Genomic DNA, 23,596 nt, shown 5'->3' with positions numbered 1-23,596 from the left:
ACTGGGCTCATGTAACACTAAAAGCTCTTGGTTTCCAGCTGGACAAAATCAGCAGAGCTATTGAGCACCCACTATGTGCTGGGCACACTTCTCAGGACACATTTGCACATTACTCTCAAATTCTCCCACTGACTCTACAAGGCTGATAGCATGATTATCCCCATTTTACAGATGGGGAAAGTGAGATGCAGATAATTTAAGGATCTTGGCCAAGTGGTGAAGATAGGGTACAAACCCAGCATGGCTGGCTCCAGAGTCCATGCCTCTGGCTACACTGCTACACTGGTGAAGAGGTGACTGTGAGATTCCCCAGCCCAGCTCCCAGGCACACATCCCGAGCATGGATTTGACTTCAGAATTCAACCAAAACCAATGCTGTAGTAGCCATGACCAGTTGATCTGGGTTGGCATTTTAGATTATTTTCAGGTTGGGCCTGGTGGCTCACGCCTATAATCCCAGCACTTTGGGAGGCCAAGGTAGGGGGCCAAGGCCAAGGAGGTCAGGACTTTGAGACCAGTCTGGCCAACATGATGAAACCCTGTCTCTACTAAAAATACAAAAATTTGCCAGAGCTGATGGCGCATACCTGTAGTTCCAGGTACTTGGGAGGCTGAGGTAGGAGGATCACAAGGTCAGGCATTTGAGACCAGCTTGGCCAATATCGTGAAACCCCATCTCTACTAAAAATAACAAAAATTAGCTGGGTGTGGTGGCACAAGCTTGTAGTCCCAAGCTTGTAGTCCCCTACCCATTACTCGGGAGGCTGAGGCAGGAGAATCACTTGAACCTGGGAGTAGAGGTTTCAGTGAGCCGAGATCACTTGCCTGTATCCAACATGGGCTTCAGAGCGAAACTGTCTCAAAAAACAAAACAAAACAAAACAAAAAACAAAAAAAACCCTGGCAGGCAGAGGTTTTAGTGAAACGAGATTGTGCCACTGGACTGCATGCAGCCTGAGTGACAGAGCAAGACCTTGTCTCAAAAAAAATTTTTTTTAACGATTATTTTCCATCTCTAGTCTAAGCCCTTTGGGGTCAAGCCTATTTTGAACCCTGTATTCAGGGCTGCGTTCATCCCTTTTGGCGAATGTGGTGAAGCCCTGGAAAGGAGGTGGTTCTGGGTGTGAAGCTGGCCGCCTCCTCTTTTAAGTTATATGACCTTGGGAAGGGCTCAGCGTCCTCTCTAAAGTGATAATTGTGTCTACTCTCCAATGTTACTGTGAGACTGTGCGAAATAACCTACATGCCCTTATGTTAAGCAGGCGGGAGGTGCTCAACAAATGTCTGTGGTCTGAATGACAGTGTTGATGATAATGATGACATTTTTTTGTGGTTGTTATTTTAGAACAAAGAGCGAGTGGAAGAGGAGGGAGCAAAACCAAAGCATGTGCTGAGCACCAGGGGGTTGCAGGCTGATGCCAGGGGGCCTGGGGAAGGTGAGTGGGACCCCATTTGCTTTATCCAACACTGCAGACACAACAGCTTCAGAATAAAGGGCCCAAGAACATGGCCCACAGAATGATTCCTAGGCAACTGTCGAAGCTTCCTTTTTTTTTGTTTTCGCGGGTTTTCTTGTCATATATATCCCACGAGAGACACATAATCAATTGCTATGTTTCAAAACCACAGTTTTGAAAACTGTGTTTTTCAAAACAAAACAAAACAAAAAACAAAAAAAAACCCTGGCAGGCAGAGGTTTTAGTGAAACGAGATTGTGCCATTGGACTGCATGGAAGTTTTGAAAACTTGCTATGTTTCAAAACCACAGTTGACCCTTGAACAACTCCAGGGTTAGGGGCACTGACTTCCTGAACAGTTGAAAATTCAAGTATAATTTTTGACTCTTCCAAAATTTAACTACTGATAGCTTACTATCGACTGGAAGTCTTGCTGATAACATAAATAAGTGATTAACACGTGCTTGTACTATTTTAGGTATTAAATATGATAGATATTATTATAAGAGAGTAAGCTAGAGAAAAGAAAATATAATTATGATATTCACAAGGAAGATAAAATATCTCTATTCATTAAGTGGAAGTGAGTCTTCATCCTTGTCATTTTCACATTGAGTAGGCTGAGCAGGACGAGGAAGGTGAGGGGTTGGTCTTGCTGTCTTGGCGGCAGAGCAGGAAGAAAATCTGCATGGAAGTGAATCAGTGCAGTTCAAACTTGTGTCTCTCAGGGGTCAACTGTAGTACCTTTCTGTGCAGGCTACACCACCAACTTGGTACTCAAATGCTTTAAATGTTTATGGATTAACTTTTTAACCTTTAATTTTCTTTTATAATTTTGCATGATATTTGTGTGGTTCCAAAGTCAAATAGACAAAACAATGTGTATTAATAGAAGTCTAGAGGCCAGGTACAGTGGTTCATTTCTGTAATCCTAGCAATTTGGGAAGCCAAGGCAGGAGAATCACTTGAGCTCAGGAGTTTGAGACCAGCCTGGGCAACAACTTAGTGAGACTCCATCGCTACGAAAATTTATTTTATTTAAAAATAAAAGAGGCCAGGTGCAGTGGCTCACACCTGTAATCCCAGCATTTTGGGAGGCTGAGATGGGTGGATCACCTGAGGTCAGGAGTTTTAGAACAGCCTGGCCAACATGGTGAAACCCTGTCTCTACTAAAAATATAAAAATTAGCAGCCAGGCATGGTGGCTCATGCCCGTAATCCCAGCTACTTGGGCAGCTGAGGTAGGAGAATTGCTTGAACCAGGACCCGAGAGGCAGAGGTTGCAGTGAGCTGAGCTCGCACCACTGCATTCCAGCCTGGGCTACAGAGTGAGACTCCATCTCAAAAAAAAAAATAGCCAGGCATGGTGGCACATGCCTGTAAACCCAAGTACTCGGGAGGCTGAGGCAGGAGAATTGCTTGAACCGGGGAGGCAGAGATTGCAGGGAGCCAAGATCACGCCAGTGCACTGCAGTTGGGGTGACAAGAGTGAGACTGTGTCTCAAAATAATAAATAAATAAATAAAAAGAGAAGATTATCTTCTACCTTTGTTCCATGCACCCTGCTTCTTCCCCCCACATGTAACTATTTAAAAAGCTTTTGTCTTCTATTTGCCTTCAGGACCAGTCTGCCTAGACAACATGATTGGTGGTTATGTGCACACGTGCACACTCACACCTGCTCCCTTCTTAGAGAAACAGGACGCCAGACACACCATTCTCCACCTTGCTTTCTTCCACTTGCAGTATATCCTTATTAGATCACTCCATAGCTGTGCTTAGAGATTGTTTTTTTTGAGACAGGGTCTCGCTCTGTTGCCCAGGCTGGAGTGCAAGTGGCATGAACATGGCGCACTGCAGCCTCTATCTCCTGTGCTCAATCAATCCTCCTGCCTCAATCGATCCTCCTGCCTCAGCTTCCAGGTAACTGGGATTGCAGGCACATGCCACCATGCCCAACTCATTTTTTTTTTCGTAAAGACAGGCTTTCACTGTGTTGCCCAGGCTTCCATAGAAATATTAATTTTCTATGCATCATGGTTTAGTCAACCAGCCCCCTTCATCTGAGTTGTTTCCAGTCTTTGGCTGTTATAAACCTGGGCACTGAACAGCTTGTGCAGATTCCTTGCAGTATCTTTGTGGCAGACTCCTCCACATGGGAGTGTATTTTTGTCCTGCCTGTTTTCCTGTAGAGAGCCAGAAGGTGGACGTGCTGGAGGGGACAGTGGAGAGGCTGCCCCCCATCAGAGCTTCAGGGCTGGGAGCTGACCCTGCCCAGGCAGGGGCCTCATCAGACCAGGGAGATGGCATTTCTGGCCCAGGCCAGGCATTCCCTGGCCACCTGTACCTGCCCACAGAGTTGGAAGCCAAGGCTCCTGAGACATCCAGCGAGAACCTCAGGACTGGCCCGGAATTGGCTCCAGCACCCGGCAGGGTCAGTGTGGTCTCCTCGAGCCTGGAGGTTGCACCAGGTGCAGGACAAGGAGCATCGTCCAGCAGGCCTGACCCTGAGCCCTTAGAGGAAGGCATGAGGCTGACTCCAGGGCCCGGCCCCCAGTGCCCAGGGCCTCCAGGGCCACCAGCCAAGGCCAGGGCAGCCCACAGTAGTGGAGAAACAGCTCCAAGGTAAGGAGAGCTCTTCCAGGCTGGGCGAGGGAGGGGATGGATTGCCGCCCCTCACTGGAGCTCAGCTGCAGACAGCATCCACTGCGTACATGTTCCTGGCTGGCCACACGAGGGGAACAGGGAGAGGCCTGGGCCCTGCCTCTGGGAGCTTAGAACACTGCTGCTCACTGGCCACCCACTAGAAGCACCTGGAAGGAGTTTGAAAAATAAAGATGCCTGAAGATGTTGATTGGACTGGTCTGGAGCAAGTCTCAGGAATTATATTTTTTTGACAGGTGATTCTAATTGGGAACAAGGTTGAGAATCACTAGCTGTTAGATTGGTACTAACAGCAGCTAAAAGATGGGGCTCACGGAGCACCTCCCCCATGCTGGCCATTGGCCGGGCATTTTGCCGGCTTCACCTTCTATTCTCTAGCCGTCCCCAGGAAGTGAATGTGGTTGTCATCCCCATTTCATGATGAGGACACTTAGGCTCCTAGTGCCGAGGGCCCCACAGCTAGAAGTTCATAGAGTTAGGATCTTAATCCAGGTTACTGGATTCCAGAACCGGTGCCACAATCACTGCACATCCTGCTTCCTCAAGTCAGCATTTAATTACGTTCTAAATAATATGGTGGTGAGAGAAAGACATGGCCCTCTGGAATGCAAGAGGGAGCAGGCTGAGTTAGTCCCGGGGACTTTCAGGAGGCTCACACGGAAGTCCCGGAGGCAGAGTCGTGGCAGCTGCCGTGCCCCTAGGATGCAGCCTGAGGACCTGCTCTTGGCAGATGTCTGTAGCAGAGTCAAGAACCTGCAGACTCCCATGCCCTCCCCAGCACATCTGGTCCCCAGGGCGGCCCCACTGAAGAGCACTGTGCCCCCAGGCTTCTCTCAGAGGGACCTGGTATTACCCAACCTTCCCTGCGCCTGCCCGCAGCGGCCCTGACCTGTCTCGGAGACCGCAGGCCTGGCTCAGGGAGTGGATCTGGTGTCTGTTTGCTGTGGTGACAAGCAGAGAAATCCAGATCATTTGTCTGCCTTTGTTCTAGAAGGAAATGGGAGCCCCAGGAGGCCTAACAGGCTGGAGGGAGGGGTTCTTGGCAGGCATCCTGGGATTGGAACCAGGACCTAAATGTGGAATCTGGGGCTGGGGGTGAACTGTCTATGAAGTTGTTAGGGGCCCACGAAAGATTCTGAGAGAGAAGAAAAGTTCTCTATCTCAGGTTCAGCCCTTGGCTGAATTTCAGGCCCAGCAGACCTGATGCGGCCTCAGGAAGTGAGATCACTACCTGTGCTTCCTCACCTTGGACATGGGTGTATTTTGCGGAAAATAGGTTGGAAGTCAAGCATCAGCTCTTGACAGGCAGTAGCTGCCTGTGCAGAGGATCCTGCAGGGCGCTGTGGCTCATGCTGGTGATCCCAGCCCTGTGAGAGGTCAAGGCAGGAGGATCACTTGAGCCCAGGAGCTTGAGGCCAGCCTGGGCAACAAAGCAAGACCCCATCTCTACAAAAATTAACTGGGCTACCATGGACGTGGTGGCAAGCACCTATAATCCATGCTACTGGCGAGGCTGAGGTGGGAGGATCACTTGAGCCCAGGAAGTTGAGGCTGTAGTGAGTTATGATCATACCATTGCACTCTGGCCTGGGAGACAGAGTGAGACCCTATTTCAAACAACAACAAACAAACCCAAGGGATGCTGAGGCCATGCCTGGGCTGGACAGCCCTGAGCTGGAACTGGTCAGTACTTCCTGCCGTGGGTCTGCTGCACAGCAAGTGGACAGCTTTGGGTGCTCAAGGTGGCAGGAGCTGCTTGGAAGTGCCTTTGGGGGGGTTCACCCCATGCCTCTGGATGTGAAGACCCAAAGGGAAGTCGTGACTGCTGGCCTTCTCTGCTGACCATTGCTGGCAGCAGTTTCCTATGTCCCTTGGTCTGGCAGGAGGCCTGAGCTACATTTGGAGTGGCTTGGCGTAGATGCCACACCTTCCCTCCTACCTGTCATTACCGAACCATGCCCAGTCCCAAGGCACAGTGTTAGAAGAATTTCTACCTCCCACTCAATGAGTCTTTCAGATGCACCCAGGGACAGATGTGTCATAGAGGTCCAGCAGCTCAGACATGAGGAGGGGCTTTCAGCTGCTGGAGAAGGGCCTCACTATTTTCTTTGTAAAAATTGGGATAAAAACCACGTAATGCAAAATTTAACATCTCAGCACCCCCCCCACTTTTTTTTTTGAGACAGGGTCTCACTCTGTCACCCAGGCTCATGTGCAGTGGTACCATCTCGGCTCACTGCAACCTCCACCTACAGGGCTCAAGTGATCCTCCCACTTCAGCCTGCGATATAGCTGGGATTACAAGCATGTGCCACCATGCCTGGTTACTTTTTTATTTTTTTGTAGAGATGGGTCCCACCGTGTTGCTCAGGCTGGTCTCAAACGCCTGGCTTCAAGTGATTCTCCTGCCTCAGCCTCCCAAAGTGCTAGGATTACAGGTCTGAGCCACAATGCCCAGCCCCATCTTAGCCTTTTTAAAGTGTACAACTCAGTAGTGTTAAGTTTATTCATGTTGTTGTGAGACAGATCTCCAGGACCTTTTCATCTCACAAAACTGAGATTCATCATCCACTAAATGACACCTCCCACTCCTCAGCCCCTAACAGCCATGATTGTACTTTCTATCTCTGTGAATCTGAGTGTTCAAGGGTCCTCATATCAGTGGAATCATACAGGATTTGTCTTTTTTTTTTTTTTTTTTTGAGACAGAGCCTTGCTCTGTCACCCAGGCTGGAGTACAGTGGCATGATCTCAGCTCACTGCAAACTCCACTTCCCAGGTTCAAGAGATTCTCCTGCCTCAGCCTCCCAAGTAGCTGAGACTATAGGCATATGCCACCACACCTGGCTAATTTTTGTATTTTTAGTGAAGATGGGGTTTCTCCATGTTGGCCAGTCTGGTCTCAAACTCCTGACCTCAGGCGATCTATCCTCCTTGGCCTCCCAAAGTACTGGGATTACAGATGTGAGCCACTGGGCCCAGCCGCAGGATTTGTCTTTTTGTGCCTGGCTCATTTCACTGAGTACAGTGTCCCCAGGGTCCATCGACGCTGTAGTGTGTGTCGGAATGTCCTTCCTTTTTAAGGCTGAATAGTGTTTTGAGGTATGTGCACACCATCTTCTGTCTATGCATCATCTGTCACTGGGCATTTGGGTTGCTTCCACCTTTTGGCTGTTGTGAGTAATGCTGCTACAGTCATGAGTGTGAAGATATCTCTTGGAGACCCTGCTTTGGATTCTCTGGGATATAAACCCAGAAGTAGAGTTGCTGAAATATACGGTAATCCTACTTTTAATTTCTGAAGAGCCTCCAGTTTTCCACAGCAGTTGTGCCATTTTAGGCCTTTTGAACTCCTGCATTTATGCCTTCCTCTCTTGGTTGACTTGGCGCATCTGTGAGGTATCACCGTCCCTGATGACAAAAGAGGGAACTGAGGCTGGACTTACCCAAAGCTGTCCAGCAACCTGATGGCAGAGCTAAGCCCAGAATCGAGGCCACCTGCCTCCCTGCCAAGACTCAGTCCCTGCCAGACACCATCACCCTACCCCAAAACACACATAGACCCCATGCTATGGATTGTGGCCCAGCAGAAAGAAGCCCCACTGAGAGGCAGCCAGAGCTGGGGAGACTCAGAGAGGGAGGGTTGGGATTCCTGGGTGATGTGGCTGCCAGGATCAGGATTCTTCCTTCAGGAGGTCGGAGATCAGAGAGACTTTCCCACTTCCATCTGGGCTCACAAACCCCAGTTCTGCAGGGTCTGGGCAGTGAAACTGAGTGAAGTGAGCTGGGAAATTGCCAGGGTGTGCAGGGCCTGTGCTGAGGTGCAGAGCTGTTCTTCAGTCACGTGGGCACGTGGGTCCAGCACAGCCAGCTCTTACATTTGTTCAAGAGAAACAGAAAATCTAGTCTTCTATGAGAATTGCCTGATTTTATTTTATTTTTGAGACAGTCTCTCACTTTCTCTGTCACCCAGACTGGAGTGCAGTGGTATGATCATAGCTCACTGTAGCCTCCAATTCCTGGGTTTAAGCAATCCTCCTGCCTCAGCCTCCCAAGTATGTGGAACCTAAGGTGCCACCACTCCTGGCTAAATTATTTTTTTAAATTATTTTTTTGTAGAGATGGTATCTCACCATGTTGCCCAGGCTGGTCTCAAACTCCTGGCCTCAAGGGATCCTCCCACCTTGGCCTCCTAAAGCACTGGGATTACAGGTGTGAGCCACTGTGCCCAGCTGGAATTGACTGATTTTAAACAAATACTTCTGACCTGGGCTTCCAGTGTGATGTTTGACTTGGTTTCTCCTTCTCTTCATTTAAGTGAAAGGGAAACTGGGCCCAGGGGAAGGTAGAGCTACCCAGGTCTCCCATCTACAGGCCTCAGTCCTCCTGCGGCAGAAGCAGGTTCTCAGGGGTGTCTGGTCCTCATCCCTGTCCACCCTCAAGCTTCTCTGGACCCTTGTCCAGTGGGATCCTGAGAGCTGATGGCACTAACTGCTACTGAAGCCAGCCCCTGCCCTGGTGTCCTGTCTGGCAGGGCCCCAGGGCCATTGTCAGTGATGGCAGCAATGGGCATTGGAACCCAGGTCTGTTCTGACTCTGGAGTCCTTGCCTCTAACCTTGGCGCCTTGTTTCTCTCACCCCAGGATCTCCATCCACACGCAAGAGATGGATACTCCTGGGGAGATGTTGGTGACACTCAGGGGAAGCCTCGGACCCACTCCTGCCACAGAGGCTCCAGCAGCTGCCCAGCCAGGCAGGCAGGGCCCACCTGGGGCTAGGCACTGCCTCCAAGCCCCTGGGACTGAGTCCAGAGAACAGACCCCCGAAGGAGCCAGAGAGCTCTCCCTGCTGCAGAAGAGTAGCAGCCCCGGGGGAGTGAAGGCAGAGGAGGAGCAAAGGGCTGGGGCCGAGCCTGGCATGGGACCAAGCTTGGCTAGGAGGGATGACAGCGACCACACGACTGGGGCCCTGGATATACAGCAGGACAAAGGCCCAGGAGCAGGAAACCCTGAGCCTGGGGAGGACTGTGCAGCCAGGGCCCCAGGGAGAGCCGAAGCAGTAAGGAGGACACCCCCGGATGCTGAGGCTGGCAGCATGGTTCTGGGTAAGTGGGGCTGTTGCTTGGCTAGACATGAGCCCTGAGGGAAGTTTGGAGCCCCCCCTACTCCTGGGGAGTCTTTTTGTAGCTTCCAGGGGTAGATCCTATGGATATGGAGCATCCAAGAGTCGGGAACATCTCTAGTACATCCTGGATGTAGACCAAGGCACAGAGATTCAGGGCCTGAACTCAGACTGGCTGCAGGGGTAAGGGAAAAGGAACATGTTGGCCCACCTGGGTACATTTCTTTTCTTGGAGACAGGGTCTTACTCTGTTGCCCAGGCTGGAGTGCAGTGGCCTGCAGCCTTGACCTGGGTTCAAGTGATTCTCTACCCTCGGCCTTCCAGAGCTTTGGGATTACAGACACGAGCCGCTGTGCCCAGCCACTGGGGAGATTACTTACTGCCACCTGCCTGCCTGAGCTTGCCACCATGAGTCTCATTTTGGATTGAGACAGAGAAGGCTTTTGTTAAAAAGCAAAGACATGAATTGCTGTCTGTGACCACTGTCAGCTGTTCCCACCCACTCGGGCTAGTGACCCAGGGTGTGTTCTTGTGACCTAAAGGCCCTCAATCCCTCCAGCCCTAGGATTGCAACCTCCTTGATCTGAGAATTGTCCACAGACCACTCCCAGTGGTCCTGGTAGTTGCAGAACAGGCAGAGTCATCCTACGTCAAGCCCTGAACAGACGCCAGTCAGAGCCGACTTCCTGCCATGGCGCCTTCTAGCCCTTAGTGCACCACCAGTTCATGCCACTGCACTTTCTGTGTGTTCTAGATTCTGCTTTATCCATCTAGTCTATTTCCTGTAATAATTCTAGGTATTCCTATCACCTCTGTAGGACAAGATTAAAATAAAACAACCCTAAAAACAAAAAATGAAAAAAAAACCTTTCCAAGTGCTGGCTGTCCTCTGTTTCCCTTCCAGACAGTTCCCCTGCCCACCCCCTCCCCAATCCTGTGACCCCGGACCTGCCCCCGCTTCATCACTGGCTGTCATGCTGAGCTTCTGGTTGGGCTCAGCTGGCAGGAGATGGAGGGTGAGAGGAGAGAGGGGGGTGGGTATTTATTTCTCCAGCTGCCTCCCTCTCATTACACCCTTGTGCGTTTCCACAGCCCTGACTTAACAATCCCTTTAAAAATGGTGTCACTAACTGCCCCATCATCCTGTCCACATGGGCCCTCTGTTTCCTGCAAGCCACATAGATCCACTAGGATTGCCTTCTAGACATCATGAACAGATTGGATAGAACTTCTCGGCTTTGCCAAGGGCACTGCCCTGGGTGCTGGGATACCCAGGTTTGAGTGCCATCTGTCAGGTGCTCCCTGTGTGACCTCGGTGGTCACCTCACCTCTCTGATATTCAGCTTCCTTCTCTGCCAAACGGTGGCTCCACTGAGATGGTTTTGGGGAAAGGTTTCAAATACCAGGGCTGTATGAAGGGTTTGGTGGACTAAGGGAAGCTAAATGGGTCGGGCACAGGTGGCTGAGAGGTGTGAGCTGTGCAGAGGAAGCTCACAGGCCCCTATTGCCTCCTGAGCAGATGACAGTCCGGCCCCGCCAGCTCCTTTTGAACATCGGGTGGTGAGTGTCAAGGAGACCTCCATCTCGGCGGGTTACGAGGTGTGCCAGCACGAAGTCTTGGGAGGGTAGGTGAGCATCTGCCTTTCTGGGGGAAGGGACTCAGAGCAGGAACCATGGGACAGGGTCTGGATCATCTGGCGAACTGGGCTGGATGCTGCAGGATGACTCTCGGGCTGATGGAGCCAAGGCTGGGGTGGGGCATCCTGTACAGTGGTGTGCATGGTGGCCCACAGAGAGGTAGAAAGAGAAAAGCCTGAGAGGACATGAGATCCCCTGTGGCACTGGGGAGGGGAGGCTTGGGAGGGCGAGTACCCTGTGGTTGTGGGAGGCACAACCTGGTGGTGGCCGGAGAGCTGACATGGGGTGGGGTGAGGAGGAGGTTCTTTAGGGTGCAGGATGGCCCAGGTGGTGTGAAGTGGGAGATGTTCCTTGGGGTATAGGATGGCCTGGGTGGTGTGGGGGTGAGGGGATGTTCCCTGAGGTTTAGAATAGATAGCCCTGGTGGTGTGGGGTGAGGGGATGTTCCCTGGGGTTCAGGTTAAATAGCCCTGGTAGTGTGGGGTGAGGGGATGTTCCCCTGGGGTTCAGGATAGATAACCCAGGTGGTATGGGGTGAGGGGATGTTCCCTGGGGTTCAGGATAGATAAGCCTGGTGGTGTGGGGTGAGGGGATGTGCCCTGGGGTTCAGGATAGATAGCCTTGTTGGTATGGGGTTAGGGTATGTGCCCTGGGGTACAGAATGGTCTGGGTGGTGTGGGGTGAAGAGTTGCTTTGTAAGTTTCAGGATAGCAGCAGGGTTATGGGGTGGTGATGGGCTGCATTCTGGGGTGTAGGCTGTTCCACATGGCCTGTGTGTGGAGGAGTTGGCCCAGAAGCCCAGGGATGGATGTGGGGTGAGCCTCTGGCTCTCAGCCTGCTGCGTGGCTGTGTCTCCGCAGGGGCCGGTTTGGCCAGGTCCACAGGTGCACAGAGAAATCCACGGGCCTCCCACTGGCTGCCAAGATCATCAAAGTGAAGAGTGCCAAGGACCGGGTGAGGCATCTGGCCAGGCCTGGTCCCACTGGCCAACCTCAGGATTCCTTCCCTTCTCTCAGGCCTCCTAGGTTCCCATGCTGAGCTGGAAATGCTACTTTTCCTGCTCTTTTCCTGGATTTCCACACTCCAGTCAGGAAGTTCCCTTCACAGCCCTTGGTTCAGACCCGCCCACCATGCGCAGGTGTCCAGGCACCCCACCCGGTGGAGCCCAGGGCAAGAAGGTTCTGTCCTTATTGGGCCTTGGGTTTCCTGTCTGTGAGATGACAGGAAACCCAAGGCCTTTGTGTTATAGAGTCTGATTTGGGTGTTGAGTCAGGGAGACCTGGTATGAGAATAGGAAACTGAGGAAGGATGAGCAGTTCTGTTTCTGTCTTGGGAGGTGCCGGGGGCTTCTATTCCTGACCCATTTGCTTGGAAATCCCTCTGTCCTCTGGTTCCCCAAGGAGGATGTGAAGAATGAGATCAACATCATGAACCAGCTCAGCCATGTGAACCTAATCCAGCTCTATGACGCCTTTGAGAGCAAGCACAGCTGCACCCTCGTCATGGAGTAGTGAGTATCGGAGGCGGGGCAGCCACCTTGGCTCAGGCCAGGGCTCAGCATTGGGGCTTAGAGCCTTCGTTCGAGGCAAAGCCCTCTCTGTCCTTTCCCCTTCCTGCCACATCCAGGGTCATGCCATCCTGTCTTCTCTGGCTTGGCTTTTTGACCTCCAGTATGGAATGTGGAGGACAAAGCCACTTTGTCACAAACCAGTGGCCAGTAAGTCTGATGTGACCTGCAGGTGTATGTATGTCAATTGGCCTATACTATTTTCAGTAATTTTTTGAAAATTAAATTAAATTGAAAAGTTTTTTTTAGAGACAAGGTCTCTGTTGCCCAGGCTGGAGTGCAGTGGTGTGATTACAGCTCAGTGCAGCCTTGAACTCCCAGGCTCCAGTAATCCTCCCACCTCAGCCTCCCCTGTAGCTGTGACCACAGGCGCATGCCATCACACCCAGCTAATTTCAAAACTTTTTGTAGAGATGAGGTCTTGCTGTGTCACCCAGGCTGTTCTTGAACCCCCGAAATCAAGTGATCCTCCTGCCACAGCTTCCCAAAGTGCTGGAATTACAGGTGTGAGTCACCACACTCTGCCTATTTTTAGTAATGTGGAATTAATTGTTAACCATTGGAAATCATTCAGCTTCACATTAAAACCTAGATATCTGGCTTTTCTTGAAAATGTAAAAGATGCAGTAAATGCCGGGCCTGCCTTTCCAAGTGGAAATGATGTGTTGGAGTCCCGGGGGCTGCCGTTTGTAGACAGGTCGACTAGGCTTCCTTTGCCACAATCCCCACCACTCCCAACCACCCTAGAACTGGGGCCAAGGGCTTAGTGGTCGTTCATATTGCGCTTGTGTTGCTGTTTTCCTTCCAGGCAGAGCTGAGGCGAGTACAACATTTGTCATGTCATATCCCTATCAAAAATGGAAAAACAAAAGATAAGCAAAAGACTGTATGTTGTTAGAAAATGTTTGCTTCGGCCGGGCGCGTTGGCTCACGCCTGTAATCCCAGCACTTTGGGAGGCTGAGGCAGATGGATCAAGAAGTCAGGAGATCGAGACCATCCTGGCTAACATGATGACACCCTGTCTCTACTAAAAAAAAAAAAAACAAAAAACTAGCCAGGCATGGTGGCGAGCACCTGTAGTCCCAGCTACGCAGGAGGCTGAGGAAGGGAAATTGCTTGAACCCGGCAGAGGTTGCAGCGAGCTGAGATTGTGCCACTGTACTCCAGCCTGGCGACAGTGCAAGACTCTTGTCTCAAAAAAAAAAAAGAAAAGAAAATGTTTGGCCAGATCAGCCCACTTAGCCTTATGCCACAAAGGTCTGAGTTGGCCTCCGTAGGCAAATGAGTTCACAGCCCTGGTCAGGATCATCAGCCCTGGAGTGTGCTTGGATCATCAACACTGATGACCGGCCCCTCTTCCCTTTGACCTGTCACTTCCTTTTTACAACCCCTAATCTTTGCTGGGGGTGGACTGGAGCAAAGGTCCCAATAAAAATCCCAATGGCAGGCCTGGCATGGTGGCTCATACTTGTAAACCCAGCACTTTGGGAGGCCAAGGCAGGCAGATCACCTGAGGTAAGGAGTTCGAGACAAGCTTGGCCAACATGGTGAAACCCCGTCTCTATTAAAAGTACAAAAATTGGCCAGTCTTGGTGGCTCACGCCTGTAATCCCAGCACTTTGGGAGGCCAAGGCGGGCAGATCACCTGAGTTCTGGAGTTCAAGACCAGCCTGATCAACATGGAGAAACTCTGTCTCAACTAAAAATACAAAATTAGCCAGGCCTGGTGGTGCATGCCTATAAACCCAGATACTCAGGAGAGTGAGGCAGGAGAATTGCTTGAACTGGAAGGTGAGGTTGCAGTGAGCCAAGATCATGCCACGGCACTCTAGCCTGGGCAACAAGAGCGAGACTGTCTCAAAACAAACCAAAAAAACAAAGATTAGCTGGGTGTGGTGGCAGGCACCTGTAATTCCAGCTACTCAGGAGGCTGAGGCAGGTGAATCACTTGAACCTGGGAGACAGAGGTTGTAGTGAGCTGAGATCATGCCACTGCACTCCAGCCTGGGTGACAGAGTGAGACTCCATCTCAAAAAAAACACACAAAAAACCCCAGTGGCAGTGGCAGCAGCCCTATGACCCATGGGGTATGACTGTGGGCCTACCAGGCTGGTGTCTTTTGGCCCCATGATGACAGTATACAAGCCCTGAAGAGCCTTGCTCAGGCTACTGCCTGCCTCTCCCTTTGCTCTGACAGCGTGGACGGAGGGGAGCTCTTTGACCGGATCACGGATGAGAAGTACCACCTGACCGAGCTGGATGTGGTCCTATTCACCAGGCAGATCTGCGAGGGCGTGCATTACCTGCACCAGCACTACATCCTGCACCTGGACCTCAAGGTGGGTTCTGCCCTGGGCCAGAGGAGGGCCCCTAGTGCCTGAGCCCCTGGCGTGCTCTCATCATTGAGAGCTCTGTCCATAGACAGCCCTGGCTTCCATTCCTGGCTCTCTGTCTTTTTCTGAGTTCTGGAGTCTGGGACACTCTTGCTGCCTCTGGGGGCTGTAGTTCTTCCATCTGGATAATTGACCTCTTTAAGTGTTATTTGGAGATTGAGTGAAACAGTGAGCTTTTCTTCTTTAGAAAACAATGAACTTTTCTTCTTTAAAAATACCTTTAAGATTAGTTTTTTTAAAAGTTCAAAAGAGAACATAGGCTGTGGTAACAAATAAATATAGGCAAGAGAGTAGTATGTAAAATACACAGTGAAAGTTTCTCCCACCAGGCCTCCATGCTGAGGGGACTTCTCTGTGAGCAAGCTGGCATGACTCACAGACACACAAAAGACCCTATAATACATTTCTCCCTCCCTCCCTCTCTCTGTCTTCCTTCCCTCTTTCCCTCCCTCCCTTCCTTCCTTTCTCTTTCTTTCTTCTTTCTTTCCCTTCTTTCTCTTTCTTCCTTCTTCCTTTTCTTTCTCTCTTTCATTCTCTTTCTCTTTTCTCCCTTCCTTCCTTCCTTCCTTCCTTCCTTCCTTCCTTCCTTCCTTCCTTCCTTCCTTCCTTCCTTCCTTCCTTCTCTATCTCCTATCTTTCTTTTTTGGGGACAGGGCCTCCCTCTGTTGCCCAGGCTGGAGTGCAATTGTGCCATCATAGCTCACTGCAACCTCAACTGCCCAGGCTTAAGTGATCCTCCCACCTCAGCCTCCCAAGTAGCTAGGATTACAAGCACATGCCACCATACTCGGTTAATTTTTGTATTTTTTATAGAAACAAGGATTCACCATGTTGCCCAGGCTGGTTTTGAACTCCTGGACTCAAGCAATCCTGCCTCAGCCTCCCAAAGTGCTGGGATTACAGACATGAGCCAACACACCTGGCCCACATTTGTTTTTAATCTTGATTTTGTTAGTAACACAGTATAGACATCTTTCTTCATTCTCTATGAGGGCTGAGTGATACTCTATGGAGTGAATACACTTTTGAATTCCACTTTTTTTGTCTACTAGGAGTGTCCTGGGAGTGTCAGGTACATAACGCCCTGGGCACGGTGCCTGGCTGATAGCAAGCACTTGAGACACAGTGGCTGTTTCTCTGATTTTCCACTCCTCTGGGCCAACAGGAGGGTGTTTCTTTACAACTCATTTCAGGAAGGGGGTGAATGTTGGCGGCTTCCCACAGAAGAAGGGCGGTGAGTTGACTGCATCTCTGAGGGTGCACATTGCCCCTTCTGACCATCTTTCCCCGTGGACATCAGACTATAAGGTGGGGTGCTTGGAAAAAAAGGGTTGGCAGGATTGGCTTCAGGTCCCTTTTACTCATGAGAGCTCCCTCCAAGCATCCTGCACCAACTGCTCTCGGGTGGGCAGCCAGGGAAATCTCAGGAACCTGCCCTGTGATTTTGGTGCAAGGACCAGCCTTTGGTGCACTGCCTGTGGCTGCAGCAGAGAGGAGATCACTGCTGAGGTTGTTTCCTAGCTGGGAGAAGGGCTGTGGAGGTTCAGCCCCTTCCAGTTGTGAGACTTGGAGAAAGTTCCTTAAGCTCATCAATTGTGAAATAGGGAAAAATCACACCTACCTCCGAGGGTGTTGTCTAGATTAAATACAGAGAAAGAGCTCTGGAATTGCACTGTCCGAGACAGTAGCCATGAGCCACATGTGGCCACTAAGCACTTGAGATGTGGCTAATGTGACTAACAGAACTTTATATTTTGTTAATTTAAATTAATAAACTGACCCTTGATTCAGTTATTGGAAAACTATTTGGAACAACTTGGATATATGAATTTACATTTCAACTCTAAATTTCTTGAAATCTAAATACAGATCAAATATTTCTGATGAAAACTTAAGGTCTGAATTGAGATACACTGTAAGTGTAAAATACACACTGGATTTAAAAGACCCAATATGAAAAATAATGGACACGATCACATCAATATTTTTGTATTGATAACTTATTGAAGTGACAATATTTCAGATATGTTGGGTTAAATAAAATACATTATTAATCTGTAATCCCAGCACTTTGGGAGGCCAAGGAAGGATGAGGCCATGAGTTTAAGACTAGCCTGGGTGACATAGTGAGACCCTGTCTTTACAAAAAAAATTTTTTTTTAATTAGCCAGGTATAGTGGTGCATGCCTGTAGTTCTGGTTGGTTGGGAGGCTGAAGGCAGGAGGGTCACTTGAGCCCAGAAGTGGGAGGCTGTAGTGAGGTATGATTGGGTCACCGCACTCCAGCCTGGGCGATAGAGCAGGACCCTCTCTCAAAGCGGGGAAGAAGACACTAGAAAATCAACAGCAAGTTAGACTCAAAGCAATCAGAATGAGGGAAACAAAAATTGGAGTATAAATAATAAAATAAAACAGAAAAACAATAGAGAAAATCATTAAAACCAAAAGTCAGTTCTTTAGAAAGATCAATAAATTGGCAAATATTTATTTAAACTAACCAAGAGAAAGAGAAGATATCAGGAATAAAAGAGGGGACATTACTACTGGTCCTACAGAAATAAAAAAGGATTATAAAGAAATATGATAAACAAAATTGTATGCCAGTAAGGCAGATCACCTAGATGAAATGGACAAATTTCTAGGAAGCACAAACTATGAAATTAGCTCAAGAAGAAATAGAAAATATGAATAGATCTATAACAGTGAAAGAGATTGAATTAGTAATCAAAAACTATCTACAAAGCAAAGCCCAGGCCCATATGGCTTCACTGGTGAATTATACCAAATGTATGTTTGTTTGTTTTGAGACAGGGTCTGGCTCTGTTGCCCAGGCTGAAGTGCAGTGGCATGATCACAGCTCCCTGCAGCCTCAACCTCCTGGGCTCAAGGGATCCTCCCACCTTAGCCTCCTGAGCAGCTGGGACTATAGATGAGTGCCCCATGTGTTACTAGTTTTTGTATTTTTTTGTAGAGATGGGTACATGCCCATCTTGCCCACCATGTTGCCCAGGCTGGTCTTGACCTCCTGGGCACAAGTGATCTGCCCACCTTGGCCTCCCAAACTACTGGGATTATAGGCGTGAACCACCATGCCTGGCCCCAATTTTTTTTTTTTTTAATTATTCTTTCCATAGGTTATCGGGGAACCAGGTGGTATTTGGTTACATGAGTAAGTTCTTTGGTGGTGATTTGTGAAATTTTGGTGTACCTATCACCTGAGCAGTATACCCTGCACCCAATTTGTGGTCTTTTATCCCTCTATCTCTTCCCACCCTTTGCCTCTGAGTTCCCAAAGTCCATTGTGTCTTTCTTATGCCTTTGCATCCTCATAGCTTAGTTCCCATATATGAGTGAGAACATATAATGTTTGGTTTTCTATTTCTGAGTTACTTCACTTAGAGTGATAGTCTCCAGTCTCACCCAGGTCACTATAAATGCTGTTAATTCATTCCTTTTTATGGCTGAGTATTATATGGTACTGTCATAAAAATAGGCACAAAGACTAATGGAAGAGAATAGAGAACCCAGAAATAAACCCTAATCCTTACAGCTAACTGATCTTCAACAGCATGTTTGCTGAGGAAAGGATGTCCTATTCAACAAATAGTGCTCGGATAACTGGCAAGCCACATGTAGGAGAATGAAACTGGATCCTCATCTCTTACCTTATACAAAAATCAACTCAAGATGAATCAAGGACTTAAATCTAAGACCTGAAACTAAAAATTCTAGCAGGCAACCCTGGAAAAACCCTTCTAGACATTGGCTTAGGCAAGGATTTCATGAGCAAGAACCCAAAGCAAATGTAATAAAAGCCAAATGTTTAAAGAATTAATATCTTTACAAATTCTTGCAAAAATCAAAGAAGAGGGAACACTTCCTTCTCATTTTATGAGGCTAATCTTATCCTCATACCAAAATCAAACAAGACATCACAAGGAAAGGAGGCTACAGACCAAAGTCCCTTATGGATATAGATGCAAAATTTCTCAATAAAATGTTAGCAAACTGAACATATAAAAAGGATCATATACATGACAAAGTGAGGTTTATCCCAAGAATGCAAGATTGGTTTAACATATGAAATGTGCCATATTAATATAATAATTTTAATAGATATAGAAAAAGTAATTGACAAAATTCAAAATTTTTTTATGATGAAAACAATAAACAAATGAGGAATAGAACTTCCTCAACCTGATAAAGGCCACCTATGAAAAACCCACAGCTAACATTATGCTTAGTAGTAGGAGACTGAATGTTTTCTCCCTAAAATCAGGAACAAGACAGGGTATCTGTCCTTGCCACTTGTATTGAACATTTTACTGGAGGCTCTAACTAGGGCAATTAGGCAAGAAAAGAAATAAAAGGCATTCAGATTGGGAAGAAAGTAAAACTACCTCTATTTGCAGATGCCATGCTCTTGTATGTAAAAAAATCCTAAGGAGAGGAAATGATTAGGATTCATAAATTCATCAAGATTCTGGTATGTAAGTCATATATACAAAAATTAATTGTATTTTTAAATACAGGGACTGAACAATCTGTAAATAAAATTAAGAAAATAATTTCATTTATGACAGCATCAAAAGAGTAAAATACTTAGAAAAAAATTAACAAAATAAGTGCAAGACATACTCTGAAGACTACAACAAAATTTTAAGATAATTCAAAGACCTAAACAAATGGAAAGCCATCCCATGATCATGGATTGGAAAATGTAATCTTGTTAAGGTGACTCTCCCATTGATCCACTGATTCAACATAATCCTTATCAAAGTCATAGCTGGCTTCTTTTCAGATGTTAATGAAGTCCTAAAATTCAGATGGGAATTCAAGGGACCTAGAATAACAAAAACAATCTTGAAAAAGAACAAATTTGGAAGACTAACATTTCCCAATTTCAAAACTTTCTACAATGCTACAGAAACCAAAACAGTGTATTACTGATGTAAGATTGGATATATGCATCAAATTAACACACTTGAGAGTCTAGACATAAACCATTACATTTATGGTCATTTGATTTGTGACAATGGTACCATGACAATTCAACGGGAAAATTACGGTCTTTTCAACAATTGTGCTGGGACACCATGCTAGAGAGCTACATGTAAAAGAATAAAGTTGGACCCTTACCTTACACCATATACAAAAATTAATTCAAAATGGACTGTAGATGTAAATGTAAGACTACAACTATAAAACTGTTATAAGAAAACATAGGAATAAATCCTTATGACCTGGGATTAGGCAACAGGGTCTTAGATATGACACTAAAAACATAATCAAGAAAAAAAAAGAGATGAATTACACATCAGAATGAAAAAACTTCATACTTCAAAGGATCCATGGGAAAAGTAAAATAATAGCTCATAGAATGAGAGAAAATATTTCCAAATCATATGTCAGATAAAGGATTTGTATCTAGACAATAGAAAGACAAATAACCAATTAAAAATGGTCAAAGGATTTGAATAGACATTTATCCAGTGAAAACATACAATTTTACTAAGCACATGAAGTCATTCTCAGCATCATTACAGAACTGTAAATCAAAATCAGTATTTCATATCCACTAGACTGACTATAAACATGATACACAATAAGAAGTATTAAAGCTTGGGCGCAGTGGCTCACAGCTTGGGAGGCCAACATGGGCAGATCACCTGATATTGGGAGTTCGAGACCAGACTGGCCAACTTGGAGAAACCCTGTCTCTACTGAAAATACAAAATTAACTGGGCTTGATGGCACATGCCTGTAATCCTAGCTACTCAGGAGGCTGAGGCAGGAGAATTGCTTGAACCCGGGAGGCAGAGGTTACAGTGAGCCAGTCATCCCATTGCACTCCAGCCTGGGCAACAAGAGCAAAACTCCATCTGAAAAAAAAAGAGGATTAGCTAGGATATGGAAAATTTGGAACCCTTATACGTTGCTGGTGTGGTTGTAAAATTGTGCATTCACTTTTTTAAAAGTTCGGCAGTTCCAAAAAATGCTAAACATAGAATTACCATATAACCCAGCAATTTTACTCCTAGGTATACACCTAGGAGAATTAAAACATAAGTTGACACAAAAACTTGCACACAAATGTTTTTAGTGGCATTATATATAATAGCCCAAAGTGTAAACAACCCAGATGTTCATTAACTTTATTAGTTAATTGGTAAAATATGGTCAAATCCATACAATGGAATCTTATGTAGCTGTGAAAAAGAATGAAATACTGTTACACAACATGAATAAACCTTGAAAACATTCTGGTAACTGAAAGAAACCAGACACAAAAGGCCATATGTTTTATGATTCCATTTATATGAAATGTCCAGAATAGGCAAATCCACAGAGAAAGAGAATACATTAATGATTGCCAGGGGGTGGGAAGTGAGGGGAGAATGGACAGGGAGTGATGATGGGTTGGGTTTTTTTTTTTAAGGCGATGAAAAATGTTCCAAAATTAGATAGTGGTGTCATTGCACAACTCTGAATATACTAAAAATCACTGAATTGCATACTTTAAAATGGTGAGTTTTATGGTAAAAATCAGTATTATTTGTGTTATTCATAATGTTATAAAAATTAAGGTCACCTGTTTCTCTTGACCTTTTTAAATGTGCATACTAGAAAACTTTAAATTACTATATACGTGGCTCGCATTTTATTTTTATTGGACAGTGTTATTCTAGATCTTATATAGAAGACATTGAGATTTTTAAACACCATTCTCTCCACCTATCTGAGGAATTGTACAACCTCGCGATAACACAAATAACAATGAAGTCTTCTGTTGGGAGAAAAAGTAGCGGACATTTGGTTTGGAAGCTGTAAAGTGTTTCATGCCTATTATGTCATTTGATCCTCACACCCTTCCAGGGCACAGGCAGGAAAAGGTTATCACTCCTGTTTTACATATGGAGACATTGAGTCTTCAGGAATGGGGAGGAACTCGTCTAGGGCTACAGAACCAGGTAATGAGCCCCTGTGCCTCAGGCACTGGACCCTGGGTCTACAAGTCCTGTCCATCATAAGCCCTAGATCTTCATTCAGCTTCTCTCCCCAAGCCTCCAACACAGGTAAACCCAAATTTGTCATGCACAAGCAGCAGCATCCTTCCAGACTCCCTCAGGGACTCAGAGCTGATCCAAGTGCTGTAAGAGGACAGGCATGCTAAGGCTGCCACCCTCATGCGGTGGGCCACAGCTGTCACTGCAGAAAGGCAGGTGGACATTCAGCAGCTCTGCTCTCCTTAACCAACCAGTGATGCTTTGGTGTCACCCCAGAAGTTCTGATGTAATTGGTCAGGGTTGAGGCTTGGGCACTGGGACTTTTTTTTTTTTTAATTCTCTTAGCATTCCAGTATAACATTGGGATTTTAAAAGCTCCCCTGATGATTCCAATATACAGCCAGGTTTGGGAAGCCAGCCCCAAACCAGTAGTCCCACACAAGCAGCTCATGGGCCAAATATATATCACAGAGGTGTTCTGTTTGGCTTCCAGATGTGAGTTTAGATTTCACTTAGTTGTTAACATTTGAAAGCATGGAATTTTCACATAAAAACCTGAATTTCTAGCTGGGCATGGTGGCTTACCTGTAAGCCCAGCACTTTGGGAGGCTGAGGCTGGAGGATCTCTTGACCCTAGGGGTTCGAGACCAACCTGGGGAACATGGCAAGACCCCATCTCTGTTTTTTTAATTAAAAACAAAACCAAACAAACAAAAAACCCCTGAATTCCTGGCTTCTCTTGAGGACTGAGAAACTCTGGCGTTGTGCCTGCACTCCTACGTGGTGATCAGTGGCTGGCAGTGGGTAGTGCTATTCCTTTACACAGGCCGGGAACCTCCAGTTTCCCAGTCCACACCAACCCTAATTGTCTCACCAGCCCCTTCATGTATTTTCACTATCTATCCAGCCCCTGCAGGGCTGCCCTGAGCAATTCAGGTGCCTTGAAGGCTGGAAAACGGAGGCCTACAGACAAAGAATCGAGGCAGCTGCAGACCTCCTCAGCTGTTACTTGGGCTAAGCAGACTTCTTTCTTTCCCAGCCAGAGAACATACTGTGTGTCAATCAGACAGGACATCAAATTAAGATTATTGACTTCGGGCTGGCCAGAAGGTAAGGGGGTTTTATTTAGACAACTTAGCAAAGTTTCTTGGGATTCTTTGTGGCTCTCTGGGCATGGTTACCGCTGACCCAGCCAATGCTTGAGTTTTGGAACCGATTGAATCCCAAATGCTTGAGTTCTTGTGCACAGAGGCTGGTGGCCTTTGACTTGCAGACAGGCCCTGATGCTCTTACAGGGGCTGGCTTTGTGCTGTAGGCTCTGCTTCTCCCTAAACGGCTATGGGATTAACTGGACTTCACACCACCTATCAGAAGAGAGAAGAGTGATGGTGAAGGGGGTTGCTGAGCTGGGTGCTAGGCTGCTCAGTTCTATGGATTCCCCAGGCCTTCCAGGGGCCAGGAGGTGCTGGGCTATGCAGTGCATCTGTCACCATCCCTCCCCTCCAGGAAATGACCAGGTTAAATACAAAAAGTGAGTATGTGACAGTGTGGAGTGGTGCCATGGGTGGTGGTTTCTATAAGCCCTCAGGACTGGTTTAAATCATGGTGAAATGATGATATAATGCATTACCTGCTGGCAGGGGGGTGGTTACGAGGGTTAAATGAGAAAATACACAGATTGTGTGGACCCATCCTATCTGGGAGGTTAGGTTCTCAAGTTTCAGGGAATAAAGTAAATATTGTAGGCCC

At 47.3% G+C, this 23,596-nt stretch overlaps 1 protein-coding gene across 24 annotated transcripts in view; it reads left to right on the top strand.

Moving 5' to 3' along the window:
* Positions 1–23,596, top strand: part of MYLK3 (myosin light chain kinase 3) — a 122,031-nt gene that overhangs the window by 85,185 nt on the left and 13,250 nt on the right. For 15 of the 24 annotated variants that reach the window (XR_013530443.1, XR_013530442.1, XR_013530441.1 and 12 more), the window contains 8 exons: positions 1,346–1,436; positions 3,650–4,082; positions 8,765–9,225; positions 10,762–10,867; positions 11,741–11,834; positions 12,281–12,390; positions 14,646–14,787; positions 22,887–22,957. Coding sequence is in view for 18 of the 24 variants with exons in the window: in XM_078358137.1 (XP_078214263.1) it covers positions 1,346–1,436; positions 3,650–4,082; positions 8,765–9,225; positions 10,762–10,867; positions 11,741–11,834; positions 12,281–12,390; positions 14,646–14,787; positions 22,887–22,957 (1,508 nt within the window). In the remaining 6 variants the exon portion in view is untranslated. Of the gene's footprint in view, positions 1–1,345; positions 1,437–3,078; positions 4,083–8,764; positions 9,226–10,761; positions 10,868–11,740; positions 11,835–12,280; positions 12,391–14,645; positions 14,788–22,886; positions 22,958–23,596 lie in introns of all 24 variants that reach the window. The other 9 variants (XR_013530444.1, XM_035282278.3, XM_078358145.1 and 6 more) reach the window with 2 other exon arrangements.

The sequence above is a fragment of the Callithrix jacchus genome, chromosome 20, assembly GCF_049354715.1.
Source record: "Callithrix jacchus isolate 240 chromosome 20, calJac240_pri, whole genome shotgun sequence".
NCBI lineage: Eukaryota > Metazoa > Chordata > Mammalia > Primates > Cebidae > Callithrix > Callithrix jacchus.
This window is presented reverse-complemented; position numbering and strand designations above follow the sequence as displayed.